General features: G+C 50.1%; 3 protein-coding genes across 7 annotated transcripts in view; 2 read left to right on the forward strand and 1 right to left on the reverse strand.

Annotated features, from left to right (window-relative positions):
* Majin (membrane anchored junction protein) overlaps nt 1–10309 on the forward strand; it is a 40792-nt gene extending 30483 nt beyond the window's left edge. For 2 of the 5 annotated variants that reach the window (XR_002025715.2, XR_782527.3), the window contains exons 8-14: nt 453–516; nt 5166–5238; nt 6020–6128; nt 7068–7223; nt 7766–7913; nt 9938–10041; nt 10179–10309. Coding sequence is in view for 1 of the 5 variants with exons in the window: in XM_010636024.2 (XP_010634326.1) it covers nt 453–516; nt 5166–5238; nt 6020–6128; nt 7068–7113 (292 nt within the window). In the remaining 4 variants the exon portion in view is untranslated. Of the gene's footprint in view, nt 1–452; nt 517–5165; nt 5239–6019; nt 6129–7067; nt 7717–7765; nt 7914–9937; nt 10042–10178 lie in introns of those variants that run through there. The other 3 variants (XR_002025714.2, XR_002025716.2, XM_010636024.2) reach the window with 3 other exon arrangements.
* On the forward strand, nt 9423–10679 carry Gpha2 (glycoprotein hormone subunit alpha 2). Its single transcript, XM_010636023.3, is given in 4 exon segments — nt 9423–9592; nt 9938–10041; nt 10179–10363; nt 10461–10679. Coding segments are annotated over 3 exon segments (384 nt in total). The 5' UTR covers nt 9423–9592; nt 9938–9944; the 3' UTR covers nt 10563–10679.
* An 89-nt stretch (nt 10680–10768) lies between these two features.
* Nucleotides 10769–19342, reverse strand: Ppp2r5b (protein phosphatase 2 regulatory subunit B'beta). Its single transcript, XM_010636022.1, has 14 exons — nt 19176–19342; nt 18295–18749; nt 17194–17390; nt 16563–16664; nt 16298–16390; nt 16055–16185; nt 14583–14642; nt 14375–14483; nt 13698–13751; nt 13577–13627; nt 13337–13456; nt 12182–12309; nt 11867–11968; nt 10769–11529 (listed from the first exon to the last, which is right to left on the reverse strand). The coding sequence occupies exons 2-14, from the start codon at nt 18491–18493 to the stop codon at nt 11382–11384; spliced, it is 1494 nt and encodes a 497-aa protein (XP_010634324.1). The 5' UTR covers nt 18494–18749; nt 19176–19342; the 3' UTR covers nt 10769–11381.
* Nucleotides 19343–26297: the final 6955 nt, after the last annotated feature.

Consider the following 26297-nt stretch of genomic DNA (forward strand, 5'->3'; position numbering starts at 1 on the left):
TTTCTTTCTTTCTTTCTTTCTTTCTTTCTTTCTTTCTTTCTTTCTTTCTTTCTTTCTTTCTTTCTTTCTTTCTTTCTTTCTTTCTTTCTTTCTTTCTTTCTTTCTTTCTTTCTTTCTTTCCTTTCTTTCTTGCAGGGTCTCACTATGTAGTTGAGACTGACCTGGAACTCACTATGTAGCCCAGGCTGGTCTCAAACTCACAGCGATCCTCCTGCCTCAGCCTCCTGAGTGCTAGGATTACAAGCGTGCGCCACCATGCCCGGCTTCAAATTAGAATTCCATTGTAAATTAAAGCAGCACCTAATGAAAATTTGGCCACACAATTTTTTCTGCCAGCCAGGAGTGGTATAAAAATAACTAACCTGCTGAAATATTCATTTGGGCCCCATTTGTTGGAATATCATAATGTTGCTGCTGCCAGTAACATTCATGGACTTCTTCCCTCACCCCAGGGCCAAGATGGGGTCTTCCAGCCAAAGACCCAGCATGAAGAAGCCACCTATGGAAACCAGGAGGGTAAGCACCAGAACAAGGCTGAGTGAGGCTGTTGGACGGCCTGCTGTGTTGCAGGTCAGGATTCCTGTTACCTGAGCATTCTGGTCCCTACTGCAGACTGAACTGACTGAACTCATTCTCAGGTTTCACTATCTGCCGAGCAATGTTCAGCTGTTCCACCCCTGCTGCAACTTGTCCCAAAAGTGGCTGCATAATATACATGGATGAATCCTTTTATCAAAGGGCCTTTCTTCTTTCTCAGCTTAAAAAGCTGCTTCTTGTACTCTGCGGTTGAAGTAAAAAGGAAAAAATAGGTCTTTACTGAATAGAAGTAAAACAGTATAAAACTACCTCTGTAGAAAACTTTAGTTTTATCTACACTGGGGTCTAAGTCTAGGAACATCTAATTTTAACATGAGCTAGGTACATGTCAGCACTAGAAATCTGTAAGAAAAACCTTCTAGAGCAAGGATGGATTGATTGGTCCCTGCTTATTTGATTTTGTTTGATTTATGGAGTCTGTTCTCTAGATATTCATGCATCTTGTTTTGTTTTGTTTTTTTATGAGATAGGGTCTTGTTAAGTAGCCCCGCTAGGGCCAGGGATGTAGTGCAGTGGCACTGCACCTGCCTGCCAAGCACAAGGCCCTGAGTTCGATTACTGGTACCAAAAAAAAAAAAGTAGCCTGAAGGCCTCAAACTCGCAGAGATCCTCCTGCCTCAATCTCCTGAGTATACCACCATGCCCAGCTCCGTGTATCTACTACTTCTCCATTTCAAGGCTTATTTTTCATAGCAGCCTCTAAAGCAGTGTCCTTTTTAATTTCCTCCTCTCTTTATGTAACTGTTAGCTATTATATATGCTTTATAGGGCCTTCATTTTTTTCTCACATCATTTTTTTTTGGGGGTACTGGGGATCAAACTTGGGACCTTGCACTTGCAAAGCAGGTGGCAGAGCCATCTCACTTTCTTTATGTCCCCAAACTAGCTCTGCCCTTAACTACCCAGACACAAACACCTCACCTTCACCTTCTCAGGACCCATAATGTATGATTGATTGAATTCATTCAGCCCATTTCCACTATGTGCCAACTACCAGGGATATCATACTCTGCCCTAAAAATACCAGCAGCATTAGGCCAGGCAGACAGTTACCAATAAATGCACTATGTTTGTGGCCAGAAGGAAGCACAGGATAGGGAGGGAACACAGGGAGGCCATGAGGGAAAGATTCCCAGAGGAGCTAAAAGAGCTCAGACCAAGCAGCTTAGAACCCAACACTAAACAACATTGCTGGATGGGCCGGGGATTTAGCTCAGCGGTGCGGTGGCCAAGTTCAATCCCCAGTACCAAAAAAAAAAAAATTGCTGGAGCCATGGGCTGGGGATTTAGCTTGGTGGTTCTGCCACCTGCCTTGCAAGCACAAAGGCCCAAGTTCAATCCCCAGTACCATAAAAAAAATAAAAATAAAAAAAATTTGCTGGAGCCAACAGAGTGGGCTGAATCATAAAATCTTTGAGGCCACCTTCAAGATTTAGCTGGATCTGGTGGCACATGCCTTTGATTCCAGCACTCTGAGAGGCTGAGACAAGAGGATTGTAAGTTTGAGCCTAGTCCTTTTTTTTTTTTTTTGGTGCCAGGAATCAAACTCAGGACCTTGTGCTTGCCAGGCCAGTGGCACCACTGAGCTAAATCCCCGGCCCTTTCCTAAAATAGTTTAAGGAAAGAAATGGAGTGATTTTCATTTCTAAACCATTCTTCTATCTCCTGTTGGTAAGGCATTATGTTGAATGCTAGGGCACACACGGTGGACCTGGCTTCTCTCTGGGAGGAGCGGGCATCTTTGTGGCTCTCGACCTGTGCCCTGGGGAGGGGCAGAGGACAGGGCTGCAGATGGCCATGGCTAAGCAGCCTACCGGGTGATTATAGGCAGAGAGTTGCCCCTTCTATGCCTCCTGTGGTTTAGAAAGGTAAGAAGAAGGAATAAGAAAGTATAAGAGTACACGATGCTCTGGAGAACAAAGATACTTTATACACTAAGATAATTGCTGTTAGAGGAACATTTCCTCCCTCTCTTCCCTTCATACCTTCCTATTCTTAGTTTGACACATCATCTCCCTCAAAAGCAGTACCCACAGCTTCTTATTCAACATAATTACCTTTTCAACCTGATTCAGGATTTAGGAAAAAAAAAAAGTAAAAGAACATGTTTATTGATTTTGACTCCAAGCCCAAAGATAGCCTCTGTTGTAGACTCCGTTCCCAGGGAGAGGATTTTTCCTAAATTAAAATGATCACAGTGATTCTCAGTGTAAGTCCCTTGAGCTGGAAAAATTGAATTTGCTCCTATGGTCCAGTGCTCGATACTTTTCCCTGCTTTGGAAGAAGTCAGGGTATCGTATCACAGCCAGTGTGGATTGTGATGTCTGCACACATGAACACACACATGGGGAAAGCTTAGAAGAGAACAATGTTGAGCTCATAGCCTCTATGCTTTGGGGAAAAGAAGAAGGAAAGGAAGACCTTTTCCCTTTGCTCCTTCAGGTCTCAGATACACAGACCCAGACTTTGGCAGAATAAAAAGTAGGGGATTTGGGGATGAAGACCAAAGCTCAGAAGTGACACAGACTACTCAAAAGTGGTTTTTCCCCCTCTGCTTGAACTACTTCTACATAGATCTGGCTCAGCATATATAGACTTTCAGGATATAAGGCCCTGCTTTATGTGCCCAGTGGTACCCTCAATATTCAGACTTTTTCTTTTCTTGAAACTTTTTTTTTTTTTTTTGAGACAGGGTCTTGCTATGTAGTTCAAGCTGGACCTGAACTCACTATGTAGCTCAGGCTGACTTCAAACTCATAGCAGTCCTCTTGCCTTAGCCTCCCAAATGCAGGCATTACAGGCATGTGCCACCACATGTGACTGTCTTGAAACTTTTGCCAGCAAGACCTCCCTCAAGATTTCAGGAGCTGGACATAATGGTGTACACCTAGTAATCCTAGCTACTTAGGAGGCTGAGGCAAGAGAATTGCAAGTTCGAACCCAGCCTAGGCAATTTAGGGGACCTTGTCTCAAAATAAAGAATGAAGGGCCTGGGGTTTAGTTCAGTGGTTCTGCTGCCTGCTTCAAAAGCATAAGGTTCCCAGTTCCATCCCAGTACCAAAAAATAAATAAATAAATAATGAAAAGGGTCTGGGGATATACTCAGTGGTAAAATGCTCCTGGGTTCCACCCCTGGATTCCACTCCCAGTACAAAAAATAATAATAATAATAAAAAATCAAGAAAGCACAGAATCCACACATCTTGTAAAAGTAGACTCCTGGTCCCAGGGTAGGCTATACCTCAGCCCTAGGGCATTTGCTTCTGGGGCCTCTACCAATCCAAATAGATGCCCCTTTACTGGTTATCCTGTAGAGCAGAATTTAAGCCTGAAAGCATAGTTTAATTAAAGTTGTAAAAACCATCCCCTCAAGCCAGAAACCAGAGCTGGACCCTTTAAATGTAGTCTCTGCTCTGTTTGGAAAAGCAGAGTGGTCTCTTTCCTCCCCAGGGTTCTCTTTCACTTTTTTTAGGAATATGACTTAGGGGCCACCTCTGTGGACTAGAATCTGACAGGTTCATGAAAAAGCTCACCTCAGAAAGACCTGCTGTTCTAACCTGAAGCTAGTGCTTGGGATGAGGTCCGGTCTTCACTTTCCTCAGAGCCCACCATCTGTCTGCCTCCTGCAGCCCATTCCACTACAGGATTCTCCACTGGCAGCACAGCTGGGCAGCGGGGCCTTGGGGCCCTGCTGGCTAAGGACAGTGGCCAGCTGGCAGAGAGTCCCAGCGCAAGTACATGTGCCATGTTTCTGATGACAAGGGTATTTACAGGGAATTGAGGGCCTTGAACCAGGCTGTAGGATTTCCTCTTCCAGGGGATTTGTAGCAAGCAGTAGCACATGGAGAAATATTAATATTGCATTGTATTATGCTGGCTTCTACTGCCATAGTCATATTCCTGCCACACTCAGCTCTGGCCATGTTGATCATATTTACTCTTTAATGGTATTGTGCCCTTCCTGCCATGTCCCTGTCTAGAATACCCTGCTCTCACTGACCAGGTCCTCATTCTGCATTATAGCAAAATTCCGCTCATCTATCAAAGCCCACGTTCATGTCACTTTCCCTGTGAAATCTTCCTTGACAATAGCCACCCATTCTGCTAATGTCCTCCTCAGCAACCACAGCACTCTGTAGAAACTGGTAGAGTAGCTGGATCACACTGCTGTAGTATGCCGTTTACCCTGTAGATCGTATATTTCTCCAATGTACCATGAATATCCTCCTGGTTTCTGAAACCTCTGTACTGTGTCAGCCAACAATAGCAGGCACTGAGTTGTAGGGGGTGGTGAGATAAATGCAGATGGGCTTGTTCTCACCTCTTAAATCATCTGGTCTTAGTGGGACCAGGTTAGAAGTTGAAATGAAAAAAGACAATCCTAAAGAAAGAAATATAAACTGTTTGAATAATTAGACCTTTAAAAAAAAAAGAAAGAAAGAACTATAGGGCCTACCTGGGCAGTCAAAAGCCAGGCCCCAGTGCTGATGTGAAAACATTTGTCAGAAAATAGCATACAGGCTGGGTCAGAGTAAGTTTAAGACTTTTCTTGATCTTCTTTTTATCAGAACAGAGAAAGGAAACCCCAGCAAGAGAGACAGACGACCATAGCCTCTGACACCACTGATGTCCAGGAACAGCGTAGGTTGTGGGAAATTCACATTTATTCTTCTTTAATAATCATCCTGCCCGTTTTTTTGCACTGTGCTGAGCAGAGTGGCACAGAGCACTGAGTCCAGGCACATCGGAGATGTCGGGGGCCTCACTCTCGTGGAAGCACCACTGGCCTCCTCCAGTCTGGGAGTTGGATCTCCCCCACCTCCAGCTCTCAAAAGGAGCAAAGGTGGACAGCACATGCCCTTCCCCTTCTGTTCCTGATAGTGCGATTGATGCTCCTGCAGTTCTAAATCTTCTATGTAAGGTGGGCAGTTGTCATAGAAGAGTTGGAAAGGATGCGTTTCCTTTCTCTGGGCAGTGGGAGAACCACCACTCTTTTTCCTCTTGGGGCTTAGTGTTAATACTGTGGATGCTCTACAAAGCCTGGGAATGCACGGCAAAGGGCTGCTCTTCCAACTTGCTGATCTTTTTACCCAGCATGGGATTCAGTGTGGACTGTAGCTATTCCAGAAGCAGGGATGTAAGCACATGATCTCTTCAACAAGTAGTCATTCCATGTGAAAGCATACCGGCTGTGGTGGATGGCTGGGACTTGAGCTGTGTAAATGTCTCAGGAATCTGACGTTGAAAATACTCCAAGGTCAGAATAGCATCATATTGAGCTAGACAAAATCAGAAAGGTCAGAGCGAACAATTCACCTGGCTTTAAATAAATCTTGGTGTGAGGCTGCTCTGCTATCTCCTACTCACATGAAAGTATTCTGCTCACCAACACCTTTTTCCTGCCTGAGTGTTTCTCTTACAGATTCTAAATGTGGACACAACCTGCCAGGGGCAATCGTTCCACCCTTGCAGCAGAACAACTCACCTCCACCTAAAGAGCTGGGAATCCGAAGCGTCTTTGGGTTTCTAAGGTAAGACAAGCTTCCCTTCTGCCATAACTGAGCCCCAGAGCCAGAGCAGGAGCAGTGTCCAGAGCTTGCCTCCCTGCATCTTTCAGGGAAATGAGAATAGAGAAGAAAGCTGATCACTTGCAGAGATTTCTCAATTACATCCAATATAGATGATAAAAATGAGACTGAGAACAAGGGCTCTAGTTGTGAATTTAATTTAATAAAGAAGTATTTTATTGCTGGGCGTGGTGACGCACGCCTATGATCCCAGTACTCGGGAGGCTGAGGCAGGAGGGTCACTGTGAGTTCCAGACCAGCCTGGGCTACATAGTGAACTCCAGGTCAGTCTCAACTACATAGTGAGACCCTGTCTCAAAAAAACAAAAAAAAAGACAAAGAAAAAGAATGCATCTTATTTTTTGTGACTGGGTCTTACTATGTGGTCCAAGCTAGTTTCAAACTCTATGTAGCCCAGGCTTGTCTCAGACTTGAGATCCTCCAGTTTTGGCCTCTGGGAGTGCTGGGATTACAGGTGTGCCCCACACCTGCCTCTTACTCACTTTTGCATATCTCACCCCCACCCTAATGTGCCCAGGATAAGGCCTGGTTCCATACACATTGCTTGAACAGACTGTTCCTATTTTACTTGGGTCATTCAGATTATTTGGCTACCAGATCATTCCCCTTCTCCCCTGTGAATCTAGGTTGTGTCTTCAGCGTCCTTTCTGCAGAGGAGTTAGCAAATCTAGAACTCAGCCATCCCACTGCAATTCTTCTTCCTTGATTTCCTTCTCCTGAGTGTAATCTAATTTGAGTACCTTCTCAAATGTTGTTCCAGACTTGAATTTCCATTCATTGGCTCCTCAGAGCCAAATGGCCTGGCTAATTATGCATTAATGGGAAGCAGGCAGTTGGGAAGGAGACCTCCGATCTCAGACTACTTTGCTCTCATTCCTGCAGCACTGTCTTTCCCCTTCGGTATTTCTTCAAGAAGAGCAGCCAGTGAGCCTCCCAGATGCGGTGACAGCCACAGAAAGAGGGCCTTCTCTTGCAGCGACTGCTCCCTGGCCACCACTCCTCCAGCTCCATCCTTTTCTTACCACGCTTCAACCATGAGTATAATGGCTCCCAATTAGTCTTCTTGTGGGTTTGTCCTGTCCTTAGCCCTTTATAATTGAGTGGGTTCCCCCCCACTGCCATTAAAACACTGGAAAAAGAATGGAACTTTCTAAAATGCTCGCATCTAAGAATTTTACTACCCTGAGGGCCAGTTTGGGTCTTTTGTCTCCAACACTTAGGATCCTAAAACCAATAAATTAATTATTTATGAAGAATTATTGATTAAATTTAGTGAAACAGATTGAGAGAGAACAAACTCTTCCCTCAAAATATAGAGAAGCAATGTGTGACACTTTCCCTGGCATCTAGTTGCTGCTTACAGGGTCACACTGGGCAGCCACCAAGTCTGTGTCTGACCTCGAACCTTAAACTTTGCTGCTAGGGTCCAGGGAATGAGGTTATGCAAGACTTACTGCCCTGAGCCCTGCAGCCCCCAAAGAAGTGATCTTTGTTCCAGCCCAGCTTGGCTTGGCCCCAGAGTGTTACTTCTCTAAAGAGAACATGGTTCCAACCAGTTTCTCCCTCTGATTCCTTGACAGTAACACAAGTTAGTCGGATTCACTGGAAGCCTGTGTGACCTCAGAGAACCAAAAGCATCAATGGAAATTTAGGGGAACTCAGTTCACGACAAAGGAATCACTTTTAACTGTTAAAGACATCCAGTATTAGAAGGGGCTATGCTGTGAGGTAAATGAATCCCTGTCCAAAGGTTTACATCAGTCACCTGTCACATCCCAGAGGGGATGTAGTGAGTGGGGATTGGGGGTTGGACTGCTGAGGTCCCTCTGAGTCCCCTTGCTTGGCAAAGAAAAGAGAAGAGGTAGCTGGAGGAGGAGCTGTTGAGGGAGGACCAGGACCTGAGTGGGGAGGCTCTGGAGGGGAAGCCTTAGGGTGTGGGGACTTGAGATTGGGAACAATTCCTCTCAAATCCTGTTCACCACCAGTGCCCTGCTACCTGAAGCATGATCTGCTTGCCAAAGTTGCTGAAAGGCACAGCTCTGTAATCTTAAGAGCTGAGTGCCCATCCTGACTGGGGCTCACTTATCAGTGAAGCCTCTGGAAGTTGCTTTCCTCTCGGGTTATTTTCTGAGCTAGAAAATAAGAGGGTAGGATTTTGTGTGCTTCGCTATCTATAGGGAGCCAGCTTGCTCTGGCACAGGGAGCAGGTCATGAGGCAACGGTCCTGAATGGGCTGCCCAGAACTGCACTAGGCTTTCTTCTGATCCCTGCCCTGCCCTAACCTCTAGCTACTGCCAGTTATGGTCTTTCCCGCACTTGCCATATTCTTGCCCTAAATATGATTTAGCACCATGGCTGGACTGTAGATTTGAGCACCACATCAGCCCAGACATTGACTAGGTGTGTATTTTATTTTATTTTATTGAGACAGGGTCTCCCCAGGTAGTCCAGGCTGTCCTTGAACCTGTAGTGATCCTCCTGCCTCAGCCTCCAGAGTGCTGGGATTACAGGTGTATGCCACCACACCCAGCTCGGTATAACTTTTAGTATCCTTCCTTCTCTGAGCCTCAGTAGCCTCACTGTAAAACCAGAGCTGCCCCAAACAACCAGCTTTTCTGAAGTTGACAGTTTCAGGTTCTCTTAGGAGCAGATGTTATTCCAAGGGCTAGAAGGACCCTGTTGCTCAGAGCTCCATTCTGTAACTGACCAGGGCAAGAGAAAACACCCACTGGGCACTGGACCAGAGAAGACTAAAGACATAATTCATCCTTCCAGGCCTCCTGGCTTTGCAGCACCCACCTGTGTGATTCCCTTGTTCATAAAAATCTGGTTTCTAGCTGGTTCCACAGCCTGCTTCACAAGCTCAAGGTCCTGAGTTCAATCCCCAGTACCAAAAAAAAAATCTGGTTTCTCAATTCCTTTCCTCTACAATCAGTGAGAGACAGGAGAGACAGGCAGGCTAAGTTTAGTCATTGTAAGGCTGGGGGTGGCAAGGGCCTAAACATGGAAGTCATGCCCAAGATCATACAGCAAAGAAACCAGGTGACCAAGAGACTTGACCCCTCTTCCCCAACAGTACACAAACCACCTGCTCCACCAGCCCCTCAAGTTTCTCCAGATCTTGCTTCCTCCAGTCTGGGACCATTGGCAGCTTCTTAGACAGAGAGCAGCAGAAGGTGGCAGAGCCCCCTCTCTAAGGTCCTTGCATCAGAACAGGATCTCCCAGGTCGAGCTGCTCTGAGCTGCTCTGAAGCCTCGGGCTGGGAGGCAGCCTGGGAAAGCCAATCTCTAAGAGGGCATGGCTCTAAAATACCCAGTAATAAAAGCCTGGAGAGCTGCGGCCTGAAATCTGGAGACCAGCAGGAGGCACTGGGAACCTGCCAGCCTCTTGGGTTGCTGGTGGACTGGTGAGTTTCCTGAGGCCAGAGGAGCGAAGGGCAGGCCAGGCGGTGTGGGAGAGGACTCTGCAGGCCCAAACAAGTAGGGGGAGGATGATGTCAGTGGTCCAGACGATGAGGGAAGTTCCAGGGAAAAGTGACCCAGCAGAGGGCTGACACACAAGCCCCATCCAGAGGGGACTACTCACCACCCATCCAGTGACCCAGGCAGGCACACCTCAGTCTGAGGCAGACAGGGAGGACACAGCCCCACTCTGGCCAGCCTCCCTGTCACAAATACCAAGCAGCCCTGCTTGCTTACTCACCTGGAGGCCCTCAGAACTTGCCTAACTCCCTTCCCACCCACTGTTTTAGATGCCCCATGGCATCCCCTGCAGCCCTGCTCCTCTGCATGCTGGTCCTGGCAGTCACTGAAGGCGGAGGCTAGAAGGCAGCCACCCCAGGCTGCCATTTGCATCGTGAGTAACTCAGGGGCTAGAGGGTCAGAAGGAAGGGGCGGAAGCAGAGGTGACAGATCCACACAAGGCAGGCAGAGCTGATGGCAGCTGTGGCAGCCTTTGCAGAGGAGCATCTCTGCTTGCCTGTTTCCTTCCAGCATTCAATGTGACAGTGCGAAGTGACCGCCAAGGCACCTGCCAGGGCTGCCACGTGGCACAGGCCTGCGTGGGCCACTGAGAGTCCAGCGCATTCCCCTCTTGGTACTCTGTGCTGGTGGCCAGCAGCTATCGGCACAACATCACTTCCATCTCTCAGTGCTGCACCATCCGTGGTCTGAAAAAGGTGAGGGGCACCTGAGCCCAGCAGGAGAACTGACGGGGGAAACAGAGGGGCCCTAAGATGGCCTGGGAGCAGGACCAACGTGGACTCCCTCCCACAGATGAAGGTGCAGCTGCAGTGTGTGGGGAACCGGAGCGGGGAGCTCGAGGTCTTCACAGCCAGGGCCTGCCAGTGTGACATGTGTCGCCTCTCACGGTACTAGTCACTGGAAGTTCTAGCCCTGCTGTCCACTTGCCATGGGATTGTTTAAATAAGGAGCTGCCCCAGCTGACCCTCTGAGCAGTTTGCGATGGCCGCCTCGAGAAGAGGGGTTTCTGCTTCTTCCTCATCTTTACCTGACCCTTTATCCAGTCTCTCACTCCTTCCCTTCCCTTCTTTGTCCCTGCCCCTAAATAAAGCAAGCAATTCTTGAGTTTCTGTCTTTATTAAGTCTACCCCCAGCCAGGGGAAGAGGATAGACTATGATTACTGTGACCCCCCTCACCCCAGGACACTGTGAATCTCTTCTTGTCTGTGCCCTCACCCCTCCCCCTGCCCAATAAATAAAAAGGGGACAAGGAAGTACAGGGCGAGGGAGAGGAGAGGAGGACACCCCGGGGCCAGGACAGTGTCTATGTTGAGGGTGAGCTGGGCAGAATAAATAGACCACAGACCCCCATGGTGGGGATGAGGAAGATGTAAGGTGCTGCATGACCTCACCCTGGGCAGGAGCAGGGGTGGGTGGGAGCCTGCCTGCCCCCAGAGCCCAGTGGTAAGGACGAGTGAGAGCCCTGATGGCAGCTTCCTGGTCAAGCCTGCCTTGGTCAAGTCTTGCCACGAGGGCCTAAGAGTTCTGCTGTCAAGACCACCATCCCATCTTCTCGTCTCCCTGGTGCAAGCTGCCCATGCTGGGCTGGGCAGGGAGTCCTCAGGGCCCACTCTGGCAAGGCCAGGGGCAGGTGTGTGCCTCTCGGGCCCCTGGGCAGGAGAAGGGATTGAGGGACCAGAAGCTCTGGGCTTAGCTTCTCCCCTTCTGGGGGCTCTAGCTCTGACCCCCACTGGTCGCCACCTGAGGGGTGAGCCGCTGGAGGGGGGCCTCTCTGGCTCCCTGGGTGCCCTGTAGTCGGCGCAGCCGTAGCTCCTCCAAGCCTTGCCACAGCTCCTGGCGCTCCTGGGCCTTCTGCTGCTCCCTGGAGTGAGAGGGTGAGGCAGCTCCCACACAGGGGCCCCCCAAGTCCAACCTCCCTCACCACCCTGCCCTGTAACACCATAGGAACTGTCAGGGCAGCGCTGAGAGACTGCTCCCAGCCTGCAGGAAGAAGAGGAGCTGGCCTGGCCGGAGAGAGTCAGAGCTGGGTGGTCCTGGAGAACTACTGGAAGAAGGGCCGGAGGATATGGTGGGCAGCTGGCATAGGATGGCCCAGACATGCAGGAACGTGAAGGAGGACTGGGGCACCGGACCACAGGCTGGGGATGGTCCTCTCTGTTCAACCCAGGGCCAGACTCCTGCTCTCCCCCAGCACTCACTGCTGCTTTTCCAGCTTATAGGAGGCCGTGAGCTCATCAAACAGCTTCCCATTCATCTCCATGAAGGTCTTGAGCACATTGTAGATCAGAGATACGATGGTTCTTAGCATGGTCAAGGGAGAGGATCGAGGTTTCTTAAAGCAGTATCAATTTGGCCCCATCTCCCCAAACATACCCACAGCCCTGAACAACTCAGTACCACCCACTCCCCTTACCGCTCAGCCCCTAGCCCACCTTGGACACATTCTCTGATCTTTGCAGCTAAGCAGGATGGGGCCCCGTTTCTGAGGCTTAGGTTAAAACCTGGTCACTCACTGATTCCAGTGTTCCTTGGAGACTTGGTAGAGGGTCCCAAACACAGCAGGCAGCACAGTGTGGCAGTTGTCCTCAATGAGGCTCAGGATATACTCATTGTTCCAGAAGTACAGAGCCCGCTCTGCAACCTACGGCAGGAGAGATGGCAGTGAGTGCTGGCCGTGTCTGTGTACAAGGTCTGGAAGCCAGCCCTGCTCCAAATCCCCATCCCTGTTCTGCACACACCTCATCATGAAGGCGAATCAACCCCAGAGGAAAGGAGGTAAAGATAAAGCGATAAAGAGAAAGAGCACTGGGTTTGGAGTCCAACACTTGGGCAAATCCTAGCTCCACTACAGACTGCCAAACCCATGAGACCTTGTATGAGGCATTTGACCTCTCAGCCTCACATGGCTAATCTGTAAAATGGGCTAATTACACCTCCTTCTACCAGTTGTTTTAAGAATAAAATGAGATACTGGACATTAAGCTATTTAAGAAAGTAAAATATCAAGAGTCCCTATGAGGAAGAACATGGAGTTACGGTTCACAAGAATGGGAGAAAGGCAGGGGTGGAGCTCAGAGGTAGAGCACTTGCCTAGCATGTATGAGGCCCTGGGTTCAATAACCAGCACTGCAGAAAGAACAAAACAAAAAAAAAGGAGAAAGAGGAGAGGGAGGGACAAGGGGTGGAGGGGGAGGATCATGAAGAAGAACGGGACAGTCTGTGCCTGCACGCAGGAAAGTGTGAGTTACAACTGCTTGCAATGGGTGGAGGAACTTGGCTGGGTCCTCAAAGGAGAACAACAAACTCTAAGGCTGCTAACAAAGGGGGCAAAGAGATAACAACACTCCTTCCCATTCTAGTTCAATTAACCAAACATGTTTACAGTCCTGAACTCTTCTATCCTCCTCACTACTCGGTGAAGAAACTGTTGGCCCGTTTCACGGATGAAGAAACTTCATCAGATTTGGTGAAGTGTTTTGCCCAAGGCCCCACCACCAGCAAAGGCAGATCTGAGGTATGACCTCGTGTATCCTGATCCTAAGCCCAGCATCTCCCCATCATCAGACCCAGAGGACTGAAGGAGAAGCTGAGGGTGGAGGGAACTTCTGGTCAACTAGCCCACCTTCCCAGGCACATCCCACTCGACCCCACCTGTCCCTGCCCCATACCTGGAAATGGGGGCTGGAGACACAGCGAGCCACCTGCTTGAAGAGGGGCTCCTGGATCTTTACGAACTGGGAGGGTTCGATGACATCAAGAATCTCTTCCATCTCCCCCAGAAACATCACCTGTGGTGGAGGAGAGGGGTCGCAGCTCACATCTCCCCCAGAAACACACACTGCTGCTTGCCTTCAGGAAGCTGAGCCCTTCCCACCTCCTCCGGTGGGCATCAGAAACTCTCCTCCTACCTCCTTCTGGGTGCAGGTTTTTGGCCAATATTTGAGCAGCCCACGGATCACCTGTGGCATAAAGGCAGAAGGGAGTCACACCTGCAGAGTGAGGGCCCTCCTTCCCCCCGGAGGTACTCACATGCTCTGTCAAGGTGGCATCCTTCTCCAAGAACTGCACCACACAGTATGCCAGCTGCAAGGGGTAGCGGGGGAGGACCTGGGGTCAATACCGGGCCAGGTACGGAGGCCTGGCTGCCTGGGACTGCGTGCCAAGTGGCTGCTCACTTAGTACCTCACCCCTATTCTCCCAGCCCTTACTGCTGCCTAGGAAACATGAGGGTCCATGCGCAGGATATGGAGACACAATGATGACTTCACAGGGAACATTCTAACAACTAATCTTTGGCAACTTTGCAAAAAGATCCCAAATAAGCTGGGATATGCCTATAATCCCAGCATTAGGGAGGCTGAGGCAGGAGGATCGCTGTGTTCGAGACCAGCCTGGGCTACACAGTGAGTTCCAGGTCAGTCTCAACTACGTAGTGAGGCCCTGTCTCAAGAACAAACAAACAAAAAATCCCTAACAGATTTCTATAGTCTTTGAGACTATAGGAGGACAGTTTCACTCTATCCAGGCCAGGTAGAGGGAAGGGGCTGAGCTGATGTCCAAGGCCAGCCTTCAAAGCTGAAACTCTCTAAGTTGGCTGGAATTAGTCCAGATAGGAACCTGTGAGTACCAGGCTGACCTCCTGGCCCCACTGGCAGCCCTCACTCTGGCAGGAGCGCCTCTATGGCAGGGCCAGGCCTCAGCCTCACCTGGGCGTGAAAGACAGACAGTGACTTGACAGAGTGCAGGGGGATCAGGACTCGAACCAGGAACTGTTTGTGCTCAGTCTTCAGGGGCAGTGCAAAGCCATTGATGATGCTGGGGAGGGGGCAGAAGACAGGAGCGGGGTTCATATGACCAGGTCCTCTTTCCTCTCCCCAGAATCCTAAGCTCCAGCTAAGGCCCAAGGTAAATCACCTTCCTAAGATTTCCAGCAGCTCGGCTACGCCATTGAAGTGCTCAAGTTCATAGATGAATCTGCAAGGGGAAGAAAAGAATGCAGGAGGATCAGAGCCCAGGGGCAGGCCCAGCACCCCCAGCAGCCATCTGACTGCCTGCCTACCCCACCCACCTGCACATCCATCCATCCCTTTCTCTCAACCCAGTAGCCATCTCCCCCATTTCCCAAACCAGGCCACAGTGAGATCTGTGCCCGCTCCAGAAATGCCCTTGTCTGGGGCTGGGGATTTAGCTCAGTGGTTCTGCCACCTGCCTTGCAAGCACAAGGACCCGAGTTCAATCCCCGGTACCAAAAGGAAAAAAAAAAATGCCCTTGTCAGCCCAGCCACCTTTGCCCCAACTCCCATCCAGCTCGGCCTTCCCCCGTCCCCAGTACTGGGGATCAAATGTGGGGCCTGGTACATGCTATGCAATGCTTTACCACTGAGCTACATCCTGGCCCTTGCTGGCCTTGAACTTGCAATGTCCCTGGCTCAGCCTCCTGAGCAGCTGGGATTACAGGTGTGCACCACTGTGCCTTGCTACTCAGCTTCTCTCTACAGGCATTGCAGTTGGTCTTTTTTCTTTCCATCCCGTAACACTCTACCTCATCCTCCAAGTCAGCAGGCACCTAGCCCATGACCTCGGCTCTCCAAGCACTCAACCAAAGCAATGACGAACACTTAGAGCATCTACTCCATACCCTGTAATTCTCCAAGCTCTCCCAGGAGGGAAGGCGTATTAAAGCCATTACACAGATGAGGAAGTTGAGACTCAGTGGTTAAATTACACTTGCTCCAAAGTTAATGAGTGGGGAATCTAATGGACTCCAAGCTCCTGGAGGACTCAGATCACGTCTTACCTATTTGGTTGCTAAGAACAATAAGAGCTAAGGTTTCAGAGTCCCTGCCTAGGGCCAGGAACTATATAGAGCACTTTGGAGACACTGCCTTATGTCACCTTGAGGATGGTCCCTGAATTAGTTTAGGCAACATGCCCACTTCAAGAGTGAGGAACCCAGGAGAGTACATAAGTGGTTTACCCAAGTTCACCCAAACATGGGAACCAAACTCAAATACAGGCTGATACTACAAGGCCACAGGGCCCCCACTGCCAGTGGGTGTTGGTGTGTAATTCATGCTTGCAGAAAGAATCTCTCTTTGGGGGTCATAAGGATCAGAAGTTTAGATCCTAGGCTCCCCTGGACTTCCCTAGTCCCTGTAAATTATTCCATTGGCCTCCACTTCCCCATCTGGAAAATGGAAACAATTCTTCATTCTCTGCTGTCTTTATAGGCTTTGTACAACAAATATTGTGTCACAGAAGAAGACTTTGATAAACTGGAATCCCACATGGCCCCCACAGCCCAGGAACCCCAATCTCTGTCTCCCTGAATCCCCCTTCACCCCCTCCCTCCCCAAGTCTCTGCTGGGTGGACAGCAGCCACTCACCGGAGGAAGATATGGTTGCACTGTTTTCGAATGTAGGCCCGGAGACCCAAGAACTTGCCATAGACCCGGTGTAAGATGGTCTTGAGGTACTCTCTCTCCCGAGGATCCTCACTATCAAACAGCTCCAGGAGCTGTGGGGCCCAGGGTCAAGGGTCAGATGAGAGGTCAACCTCTCTATCCTATGCATACCTTCCAAGAGGCCCCCTGCCCTATGCCCCACCCAGCCTGGGCTCCCCACATCACCATCAGGACAAACTTTTGGTCCACATATCTCTTGGCCACAGAAGGCTGGAAGTCTGGGCTCTCCAAGAAACGCAGGAAAAACTCATACACCAGCTAGGGGAAGGAGACAGACAAAAAGGTGAGTTTGGTTACAGCCTTAGCCACTCACCCCACCCCACCCTCCAGCCCTTATCCAACAGTCTATAGGCTAAGTAGATCCACCCTCAGCCCCTCTGATCTTCTCTGAAGTGCGGATGCCAGCCCCCTCCCCCACTGCTCTTCATACCTGCAGATGTGGCCAGGAAGGCTCCAGGTTTGGCTCATCCTCTTCAGGGTCAAATTCAGGGTTCTCACTGGGGGGCAGGGTCCGGAAGATATTCACTGAGATCTGGGGGAGAGTCAGGGTTCCTTAGGAAAGATCCCTTGAAGGCAGAAGTCAGAGGGGTCCCCCATCCAAAGTTCTAACGTTTTGACCTCAACACCTGTTCCAGCAAGTAGCTGACTCCTTGGGCAATCATCACCTGAACACCCGGGTCCTGCAAGCCCTCAGCCAGTGGCTGAGAACACAAGGACAGATGGGCCACATCCCCAGGCAGGTACAATCCAGAGACGAGACTGAAAACAGTGAGGTCCACAGGCATTCTGGGCAGGAAATGGACCTTGAGAGGAGCTTCACAGAAGAGGCAGCACCTGAGCCAGGCCATGGTGACCTGGAGGAAGGGCACTCCTGGTTTCAGCACACATCAGACAAGACGCAAAAGTGGGCCAGGCAAGGAGGCCCTGAGTGGTCGGTGGGCAACAGTGGGCTCACAGGGAGTGCAAGGCACGCTGAGGTCTTTGGACAGGGGTCCTGAAGTGGTTAAGCAGAGTTTACCTGGCCCTTAAGCAATCCCCCAGAGGCTGGGCCCAGTGCTCACCATGCGGATGATGTCTGGGTAGACGGGCTCAATGAGGACGCCCCGGGTGCTTCCCACGCATTCCACCAGCTCATTGAGTGCTGCCCGCTTTACCTCTTTCCCCTTCAGGTCAGCCACACAGTCCAAGAAGTCAAACATCACCCCACACTGGGCCAGCTTCCGGCTCAGAAGCTCATGCAGCTCAGAGGCTGGCACATCTGGGGAGGACAAGGGACTGAAACTGGATCCAGCTGCAGAGCTCTGGGCAAGGGTGGGCCACCTAGTCCCTAGGGCAAACTTTCCAGGCAGCCTCTGCTCTCCCCAGACCCCATACTCGGGTACCATCTTTCACTCCCTGCAGACAGTAAACTTGGGTTCTATCTGCTCACCTCCAGGGGCTGAAGGATCTTCCTCTCTTTCTCCTAATCCTGACTCAAAGACTTAGATTTTAAAACAAGATCACAAAGTCTGTTTGTTTGTTTTGGGTTTTGTTTTTTGTTTTTTTTGTTTTTTTTTTTTGAGACAGGGTCTCACTATGTAGTTGAGACTGACCTGGAACTCACTTGTATAGTTCAGGCTGGTCTCGAACTCACAATGATCCTCCTGCCTCAGCCTCCCAAGTGCTGGGATTACAGGCGTGTGCCACCATGCCCGGCAAGATCACAAAGTCTGGATGTGTGGGTTTTCCTATAACAGCCATTGCCACCCTCTCCTAGGTGGCACCTTGGATTATAAACTAGAAGTGGAGAGGGGCTCAGGGGTGAGGGCAGGGCCTATGTGGTGACAACAGGAAGCCATGCCTATCACCAGCCCCAGGGCCCAAACAGCTAGCTGGGTTAATAGTGACCTCCTGGAACCCAAGCTGTAGGCCATATTCTTGGCCCTGGCCTGCCCCCCAGGGTGGCGCCACCTCCAGATGCCCCACCTCCAGGGATGACAAGCCTGTCAGGCCATGCGTCAGCAGTGAGCTGGTGGGCTACAGGGCAGTTCCAATGCTGGAATCCCTAGCCTGGCAGCACCTTGTAAGCTCCCTCTGACGGATGCATCTCACTCCACCCGCAGCTTCACTGGCCCCCTCTGGAGCTCAGGCACCAGCACCATGGCAGCCAGCGTCAGTCTCACCTTTGAGCAGGGGCAGCGGCGTGAGCTCTTGCTGGTTGCTCTGATAGCGAAACTGAGAGGAGCTGTGTGAGCGTCGGGGCCGGGCCCTGCGGAGGGAACGGCGGGAGAAGCCGTCCACCTTGTCCGGTGGTGGCACAGGCGACAGCCCTGGGGAGGAGGGGCTGGTGGGGGTGCTCGCGGGGGGCAGCTTCGTCTCCATGGCAGGCAAGCCAGGTCAAGCTTTCAGAGTGTCTGGGGCTCCTTCTGGGCCTGGAGGACACTGGGTGAGGTTGGGTGGACTAAGTTGGGCCCATCCTGTCCGTTGGGGGGGGGCACAACCACAGTCCTGGGCCCCCCCCCAGGGCCTTCGGCAACTGCCCAGTCCTGGGGGGCAGGAAGAGTAGAAAGGAGATGACTCAGGCCTCAGGTACTTCCTGGGGGTCCAGAAGAATGCAGTCAGGGTTCCCTCTCCAGTTCTTGGGAGGAGAAGTCAGGGCAGAAAGGTCAGCAGGAGAAGCAGAGACAGCGGTCAGTGCTTTGCTGCAGCTGGGTACCCTGCCTTCTTTTCTCTAATACCTTCTCCAAGACCTCAGATTAGGGGTGCAGCTTCCTCCCACCACAGGCTTGTTTGTCTCTTCTTCCAAACTGAAAGACTCGGGATCTAAAATAACCCCTTCCAAAATAGGGCCTATTCTTCAAGACAGTCCTACTCAGAATGGGGATCCTATACCTCATTGCTACCCCTCATCCAAACAGGGCTGTCCCGCTCCACTAGTGCCAGCCTCCGTGGACTCCCAAGAACAGGGGCCCTGTTCCTCTATCATCCCCTCTTCACCTCTGCACCCACCCCACCTCAGAGCCTCTTTTATGGTCTCCCAAGTCCCAAGGTGGGGGACACTCACTTCTCAGAAACCCAGACTTTGGTCGCCAACCCCCGGGGCCGCTTGCGCGGGGCGGACAGCGGTTTAGGGCTCCTCTGCAGCGGTTCAGCAGCTCGGGGCGCTGGGACTGGGCGGCGGCGCTCCTGGGTTCCCTCCCGGGCTCCGGGGGTGCTGGGGCATGCCCCCAACTCAACGTGACTTCTTGTCTATATGATACTCTTTGATTTGGGACCTGAGTGCCTACACAAGATCCTAGTTCCACTGTTTTGCTGAAAGTTCCTTCTGATTCCCTTGCTCTCAGAATGGCATCTCTTAAGTGACTGTTGGTAACCAGTTTGGGTCAATATGTCAAAGTATTTGTATACTTTGGAACCATTTTAATATGTGTGTCCTGTATAATAAATGGGTTTATTTTTCCACTTAGGAATCAGGGAGGCCCCGGGCAGCTGGGAAATGTAGTCCTCTCTCCTCTTAAAGGCAGCAGCCGGAGCGGCGCTCACCCCAGAGCGCGGGCTCAGGGCACCGGCTGCGGGTCCGGAAGCTAGGGGAGCCAGGCGGGATGGCTCCAGCGTCAATCTGGGATGCTGGACTACGGTAGGGAGACTGCGCGGGGTAAGAGGACTCCGGAGTTCGCACTGGGGACAAGCACAGAGGCTGCGACACTGGTGGAAAAGAGGCACGGCGCTTATGCCACCCCCACGGATTTTCCGGGGCGACCTGTGCCCCAGGTCATCTCAGTAGGAACCCCGCTCACCCCAGAATGGCCCAACACTTCTAGAGACTCCTCGAAAACTGGGACGTGACTAGTTAATAGTCGCCGATAAGTCAGGGCCTGCTGGGAGGGCTGTGGCTCATCCGAGGCTGCTGGGAAATGCAGTCCATTCTCAGGCCTGCAGTCCCCCTCCCGTCCCTTGCTGTCTGAGGTGACATCATGGTCTGTGGTTTAAAGGGGCAGCCGTGGATACGCAAAGCAGGAGAGCCGAAGATGCTCCCCTGGAGCTGCCACCCACCCTTGGCAGCCCAGCAGCCCAGTTTGGATCTCCCAGCCCTTCTGACCTGGCATGTGCTGAAGGGTGGGCAAGGAGCTCTTGACCAGCGCCCTGCTGATAGCTACCCGAGGCACAGCTGGGGTTGGAGGACATTGGCACTCTGGCCCAAAGTTCCAGGCCTGCAGTCCTATGCCCCCTTCCTAGAACCTTTGCCCCCAGTACCCTTTATTCTCCTGAACTGCTGTGAAATCTCTGCCTTGAACTTTTTTTCTGGATGCAGGACTCATGTATGCTGAGCAGCAGGAGAAGGTAATAAGGTCAGGGTTGGGCCTGGTGCCCTTTTCAGTCTATCCAGTCCTGCTTTGGGCCCTGGTGACCACTCAGTGCAGCAGAGGAAACTTGAGTGTCCAAGAGGTGCCCAACTCCTAGAGCAACAGAAACCAAAGGACTACACTGAGGGCTGTAGGTTGGCCTGGCTGGGCTGGGGCTATTTCGCTGGAGACCTGGCCATGGCTTCCCTCACTCAGAAACCTTCAGCAGCCTTACTTTGGGGGCCTTATCTTCCAAACAGGGGCTTATGGGAACCTCAGGTTGAGGAGGTGAAAAGCCTTCCTGATAAACTCGAACAACGTGAAGAAGGACAGACCCAGAGTCTCCTGCAGCCAGGCCAGGACCCTGAGGACCAGCCAGGAGTTTTTTGCCTAAGGTCGCAAAGCCTGTCATCAAAAGCAGGGACCAAGCAGAGCACAGTGATACATGCCTGTAATCCCAGCACTCAAGAAGGCTGAGGCAAGAGGATGTTCAAGTCCCACCCAGGGAGGTTAGGAACAACCTGTTTCAAAATAAATAAATAGGGCTGGAGACAGACATAGCTCTGTGGTAGAACAACGCTGGGCTTCATCCCCACAGTGAAGAAGAAAAAGAAAGAAAGAAAAGAAAGAAAGAAAGGAAGGAAGGAAGGAAGGAAGGAAGGAAGGAAGGAAGGAAGGAAGGAAGGAAAAAGAAAGAAAGAAAGGAAGGAAGGAAGAAAGAAAGAAAGAAAGAAAGAAAGAAAGAAAGAAAGAAAGAAAGAAAGAAAGAAAGAAAGAGAGAGGAAAGAAAGAAAGAAAGAAAAGCAAGCAAGCAGGGACCAGGCTTCCCATCTCCCAGCTGGCTCCAGGCCCTACCACAGACACTGTGCTGTGGTCTGAAGGCCAAACTGACCATGGAGGACAGGTGCTTTCTACAGAGCAGATGCTCAGGTTGAGGACTGGGGGACTTACGGGTAGAACAGAGGCATAAGACTTCTGGAGCAAACAGCACTGGGTTTTTGTTTTGTTTATGCAGTACTATGGATCAAACCCAGGTCTGAGCACGAGCTAGCCAAGTGCTCCACCACAATGGGCTATACCTCCACCCCCAGATGTGACAACTAAACTGGGTCCCAAAATAGGCAAAATTGTCAACTGGACTGGGAGAGGAGGGGGCTGGGTTGAAATATTTTCCTTCTTTTTGATTATTTTGAGACAGGGTCTCATTTTGTAGCCTAGACTAGACTTGAACTCAATGATCCTTCTGTCTCAGCCTCTTTTTTTTGTTGCCCTGGGCTGCTTTTGAACTTCTGGGCTCACTTGATTCTTCTGCCTCAGCCTCCCAAGTATCTGTGCACCACACCCAGCTCTTCTTTTACTTGTTTGTTGGTGTTGTTCTAGGGATTGAACCCAGGGCCTTTAGATTGAGCTAGAACCCACCCCCCACACCTCAGTGACAAGATCTCACTAAGTTGCTAAACTGCCCAAGTTAGGCTGGATTTGAGATCCTCCTGCTTCAGTCTCCCAGGCATGCACTACCATGTCAGACTTTTAACATCTTTACTGAGATATCATAGACATACTTTGTTTATTAGAGCACTTGTCTAGCACAGGAGAAATCCTGGGTTCAATCTCTAGCATCACAAAAAATGAACAAAAATATCTACACAGGCCTACTTTAAAATTCATTCATTTTGGAGTTATTTCAGGAGTTTATCATTTCAATTTTGCAATATCAAAAGATCTGGGGCTAGGCGTGGTGGTGCACACCTGTAATCCCAGCGCCCTGGAGGCTGAGGCAGGAAAATCCCTGTGAGTTCAAGGCCAGCCTGGGCTACGTAGCAAGACTCTGTCTCAACAAACAAATAACAACAACAAATTTGGAAGAGAAAAAATATCCGGAGATGGGTTGCATAACATTTTGAGCATACTTAAAGCTACCAAACTATACACTTAAAAATGGTATTAGCCAGGTATGATGGCTCACACCTGTCATCCCAGCACTTGGGAGGCTGAGGCAGGAAGATCCTTTAGAGTTTGAGGCCAGCCTGGACTACACAGTGAATTCAAGGCCAGCCTGAACTACATAACGGACCCCATCTCAAAAAAAAAAAAAACAAAGGAAAAAAAAGGTATTAATGTAATAAAATTTGTTCTGTGTAACATGATGCATTACAGTATATCTCCATCATTATATACATTGAAACATACTCAAAACAAAGACTGAAAAATAGTTTAATCCATTTTAGCTATACAATTCAACAGTTTTTTGTTTTTCAGTATTGGCAAGTGAACCCACTAAGTTACATCTCTAGCCCTTTTGTATTTTTTTGTCTCAAGACAAGTCTCACTAAATCTCACTAAAGTTGCCCAGGCTGGGCCCAAACTTGCCATCCTCCTGCCTCAGCTTCCCACAGTGCTAGGATTACAGGTGTGTGGCACTATTCCCTGCTCAATGTACTTAAAATACTTATAAGTGAACTTTCTATTTTGTGTGTGTCCAGATCTCACTGTACTCCTTTTTTTTGGGGGGGGGGTACCGGGGATCAAACTCAGGTCCTTGCCATTGCGAGGCAGGCGGTGGAACCACTGAACTAAATCCCCAGCCCTCACTGTACTCCTGATTGCCCCAAGCTACCCTCCTGGAGCTCTTTTGGCCTAAACACTTTCTCCTTTTCTTTGCCTCTTCTTGGAAACTGCCTCTTGCTCCATCCTTGTCAGTTAGCGGTCCTCTCCTGGAAAGTCCTACCCTTCAGATAAGATATGGACCATTAGCCAGACTTTGTGCTGCATACCTGTAATTTTGGCAGTCTAGGAAGCTAAGGCAGAAGCAACCAAAATTCAGCCCAGGGTAGGAGTGGTGGGGCACAACTGTACTCTCAGACTTTAGGAGGCTGAGGCAGGAGGATTGCTGTGAGTTTGAGGGCAGCCCAGCTACAGCCTGAACTACGTAGTGAGACTGTCTCCAAAAAAAAAAGATGGCTGGGGATTTAGCTCAGTGGCATCACACCTGCCTTGTAAGTACAGGGTCCTGAGTATGATCTCCAGCACCAAAAAGAAAAGAAAGAAAAAGACAAAAGAAAGTTCTAGACCTGCCTATGTAATTTAGTAATTTAGTGAAACCTTTTCTCAAATTTTTTTAAAAGGAAGGAGGGGCTGGGGATGAAACCCAGGCCCTCCAAGGACCTAGGCAAAAGCCACAGCCCCCAGGACACCTTCTGTGATCCCTTCCACAACTACCTGATCCAGCCAAGCAAACTCCCTGGGAGGTATTTGTTAAAGACTGCTGGGCCTGCTGGGCATGAGGGTGCACACCTGTAACCCTGCGGTAGAATAGAAGAAATACAGCTAGGTAGGAAGGAGACAAAGAAATCAAAACTTTAAAAATTGTACTTTAAAAAGAAACTGTACTTTATTTTTTTATCCTGACCCTCCTTCCCACCCGCTCCCCTCCCCATGTACAAAAGCTTTGTTCTGTTTATTTTTTGTTGTTTTTCTTTTGGTACCAGGGATTGAACTCTGGACCTTGCGTGGCAAGCATGGTGCCTTTGAGCTAAATCTCCAGCCCAAGAAACTACTTTTTTTTTTTTTTTTTTTTTTTTTTTGAGACAGGGTCTCACTATGTAGTTGAGACTGACCTGGAACTCACTGTGTAGCCCAGGCTGGTCTCGAACTTACAGTGGTCCTCCTGCCTCAGCCTCCCGAGTGCTGGGATAACAGGTGTGCGCCACCACACCCCGGCTGAAACTGTAAAGAGAACACAAATCTGCTTTATTTACTTTTTTTTCCTTCTCCCAAAACAGCAAGGTTGGGCAACCCCATTTTACTTGCAAATGGACCTCTTTCACCTGGAAAGGACCACCCTTTTGGCATTTCCCACCCGAATAGCTCTCTAAGGGTGGGCCTTGCTCTCCCACCCTCTAAGACTAAGATTTAAAACTGTAAATTTTCAAATTCCACAAATTACCACCTCCCAAAACACAAAAAAGATCCCCAATTCCCAACTATATTGTGCCTCATTTCTTTGAGTACCTGCACTCTGCACTTGAATGTATTCTGTATCTACCTCTTAATAAATCCTTCTCATACCTCTCTTGCTACTTGTCCTGAAAATTATTTTTCAGTGATGGGAGTCAGCAAACCTGCATACTTATGTGAAAGGGGTGGGTAAAATGCTTTATTTCAGCCTCAGGGGTCTTTAGACTCAGCCCATGACAATCCCAGGTCTTGGAAGCCTGAAGCAGAGGGACTGTCATGAGTTCAAGGCCAGCCTGGGGTACATAGTGAGACATGTCTTTAAAAAGCTAATTTATAAAAAGGGCCGGTGATTTAGCGATTTAGTGGTTCCGCCACCTGCCTCGCAAGCACAAGGTCCCAAGTTTGAGCCCCTCCCAGGAAACTATGGTCATGGTCTGGCTCACTCTGCAGTATTTTGTATTCACTCATTAGGCTCCTGCCCCAAGGCCTGGGCCAGGTTGTGGGTGGCTGCCTCTGGAATTTGGTTTCCTGAGAAGCCTGTGGTGCCTTATCTGGGGAAGATGGCAGAGGTCCTCTGCAGCCCTCACCACCCTGCTGTGGCCCACACTGTGCTGTGACTCCAGCTCAGGAATGGACCCACGGGAACCCTCCCTAAGATTCAGATGTGGATGCCCCACTCTGCATGAGACACAGCTGTGGGAGCCGCCTGACCCTGGTGCCCACCTCCCTTGGGAGAAAAGGCTCAGGAGGCAGCCACCTCAGAACACCAGGGCCAAGGTATAGGGCGTGACCCTGTGTCCCCAGCCTTTGTACATGGTGCATCCTATGCCCACAGCAAGGGAATGGTCGCCCTCTCTGAGACTGCCCACTCTACCTGGACTTCAGGAGAGTACTCCTTCTATTCCTCCTGCTTTCGCAGTCACCTGCTCCCTCAGCTTCTCATCAGATGGGAACACTAACAGTGCCTCCACTATGAGCTCCCGGAGAAGGCAGCATGTGTTAAATAACAAAGCCAGGATGGAAGACATCGCATAACTGCACCTCTTCTTTCTTTTCCTTTTGTTTTCTTTCCTTTATTTTTTCTCTTTGTGCGTGTGAGTGTGGGGGGTACTGAACCCAAGGGTACTCTACCTTTGAACTACAAACCCAGCTCTGTTTTACTGTTGGGAGATAGGGTCTCACTAAGTTGCCGAGGCTGGCCCCAAACCTGCAGTTCTCCTGCTTCAGGCTCCCAGGTCACTAGAGGCCATCACATCAGGCTGCCTCCCTGCATGCGGCCTTCTCCCCGTTTCCTGAGTCCTCTCAGCGGCAGACCCACCTAAGTAGAGTAATGAACCTGCCTGCCACTAAAGTTATAGGGGAATAAAACTGAGGCTGGCAGGGTGATGATATGCCTGAGGCCATCCAGCACTCACACTGGAATCCAGGTCCCTGCCTGCCCTGGGCCAGGGTGCTTGGTTGCCCATCTCAAAGTGACTTTTGACATTAGACTGAAACAGAGTCCAACTCCCCATGTTCACTCACAGATGTCCCCTAAGTCTCCAATGATATAAGAGGCTCTGTGGCCAACTGTGTAGCGCAGGGCAAATTTTGTTCTATAAAGGGTGAGAAAATAGATATTTTAGGCTTACTGGCTCTTCCCTCAAGAACTCAATTCTGCCACTGTAGCAAAAGAACAACCCTAAAGGGCCAAGTGTTTAGCTCAGTGGCTCACAAGTTGCCTGAAAGTGCAAGGTCCTGAGTTTGATCCCCAGTACTGGGGTTGGGGGACAGCCTTAGATAGCCTTTAACCAATGAGCAAGGCTGTGTCTCACTGAAACTGTGGACACTAAAACCTGAATTTATGATTTTTCATATGTCATGACTTTTTTTTTTTTTTTTTTTCC

Source organism: Fukomys damarensis, unplaced genomic scaffold (genome assembly GCF_012274545.1).
Source record: "Fukomys damarensis isolate Sample0158 unplaced genomic scaffold, DMR_v1.0_HiC HiC_scaffold_27, whole genome shotgun sequence".
NCBI classification, from domain to species: Eukaryota; Metazoa; Chordata; class Mammalia; order Rodentia; family Bathyergidae; genus Fukomys; species Fukomys damarensis.

Bases quoted from the DNA above. Each gene is read 5' to 3' on its own strand.
- Ppp2r5b (XM_010636022.1), bottom strand. From the start codon at position 18,493: ATGGAGACGAAGCTGCCCCCCGCGAGCACCCCCACCAGCCCCTCCTCC. The intron at 13,457-13,576 runs GTAGGAGGAGAG...CCTCCACCACAG, and splicing joins AAACCTGCACCCAGAAGGAG to GTGATGTTTCTGGGGGAGAT. The intron at 12,310-13,336 runs GTATGGGGCAGG...CTCCTGCCGTAG, and splicing joins TCTCCAGCCCCCATTTCCAG to GTTGCAGAGCGGGCTCTGTA.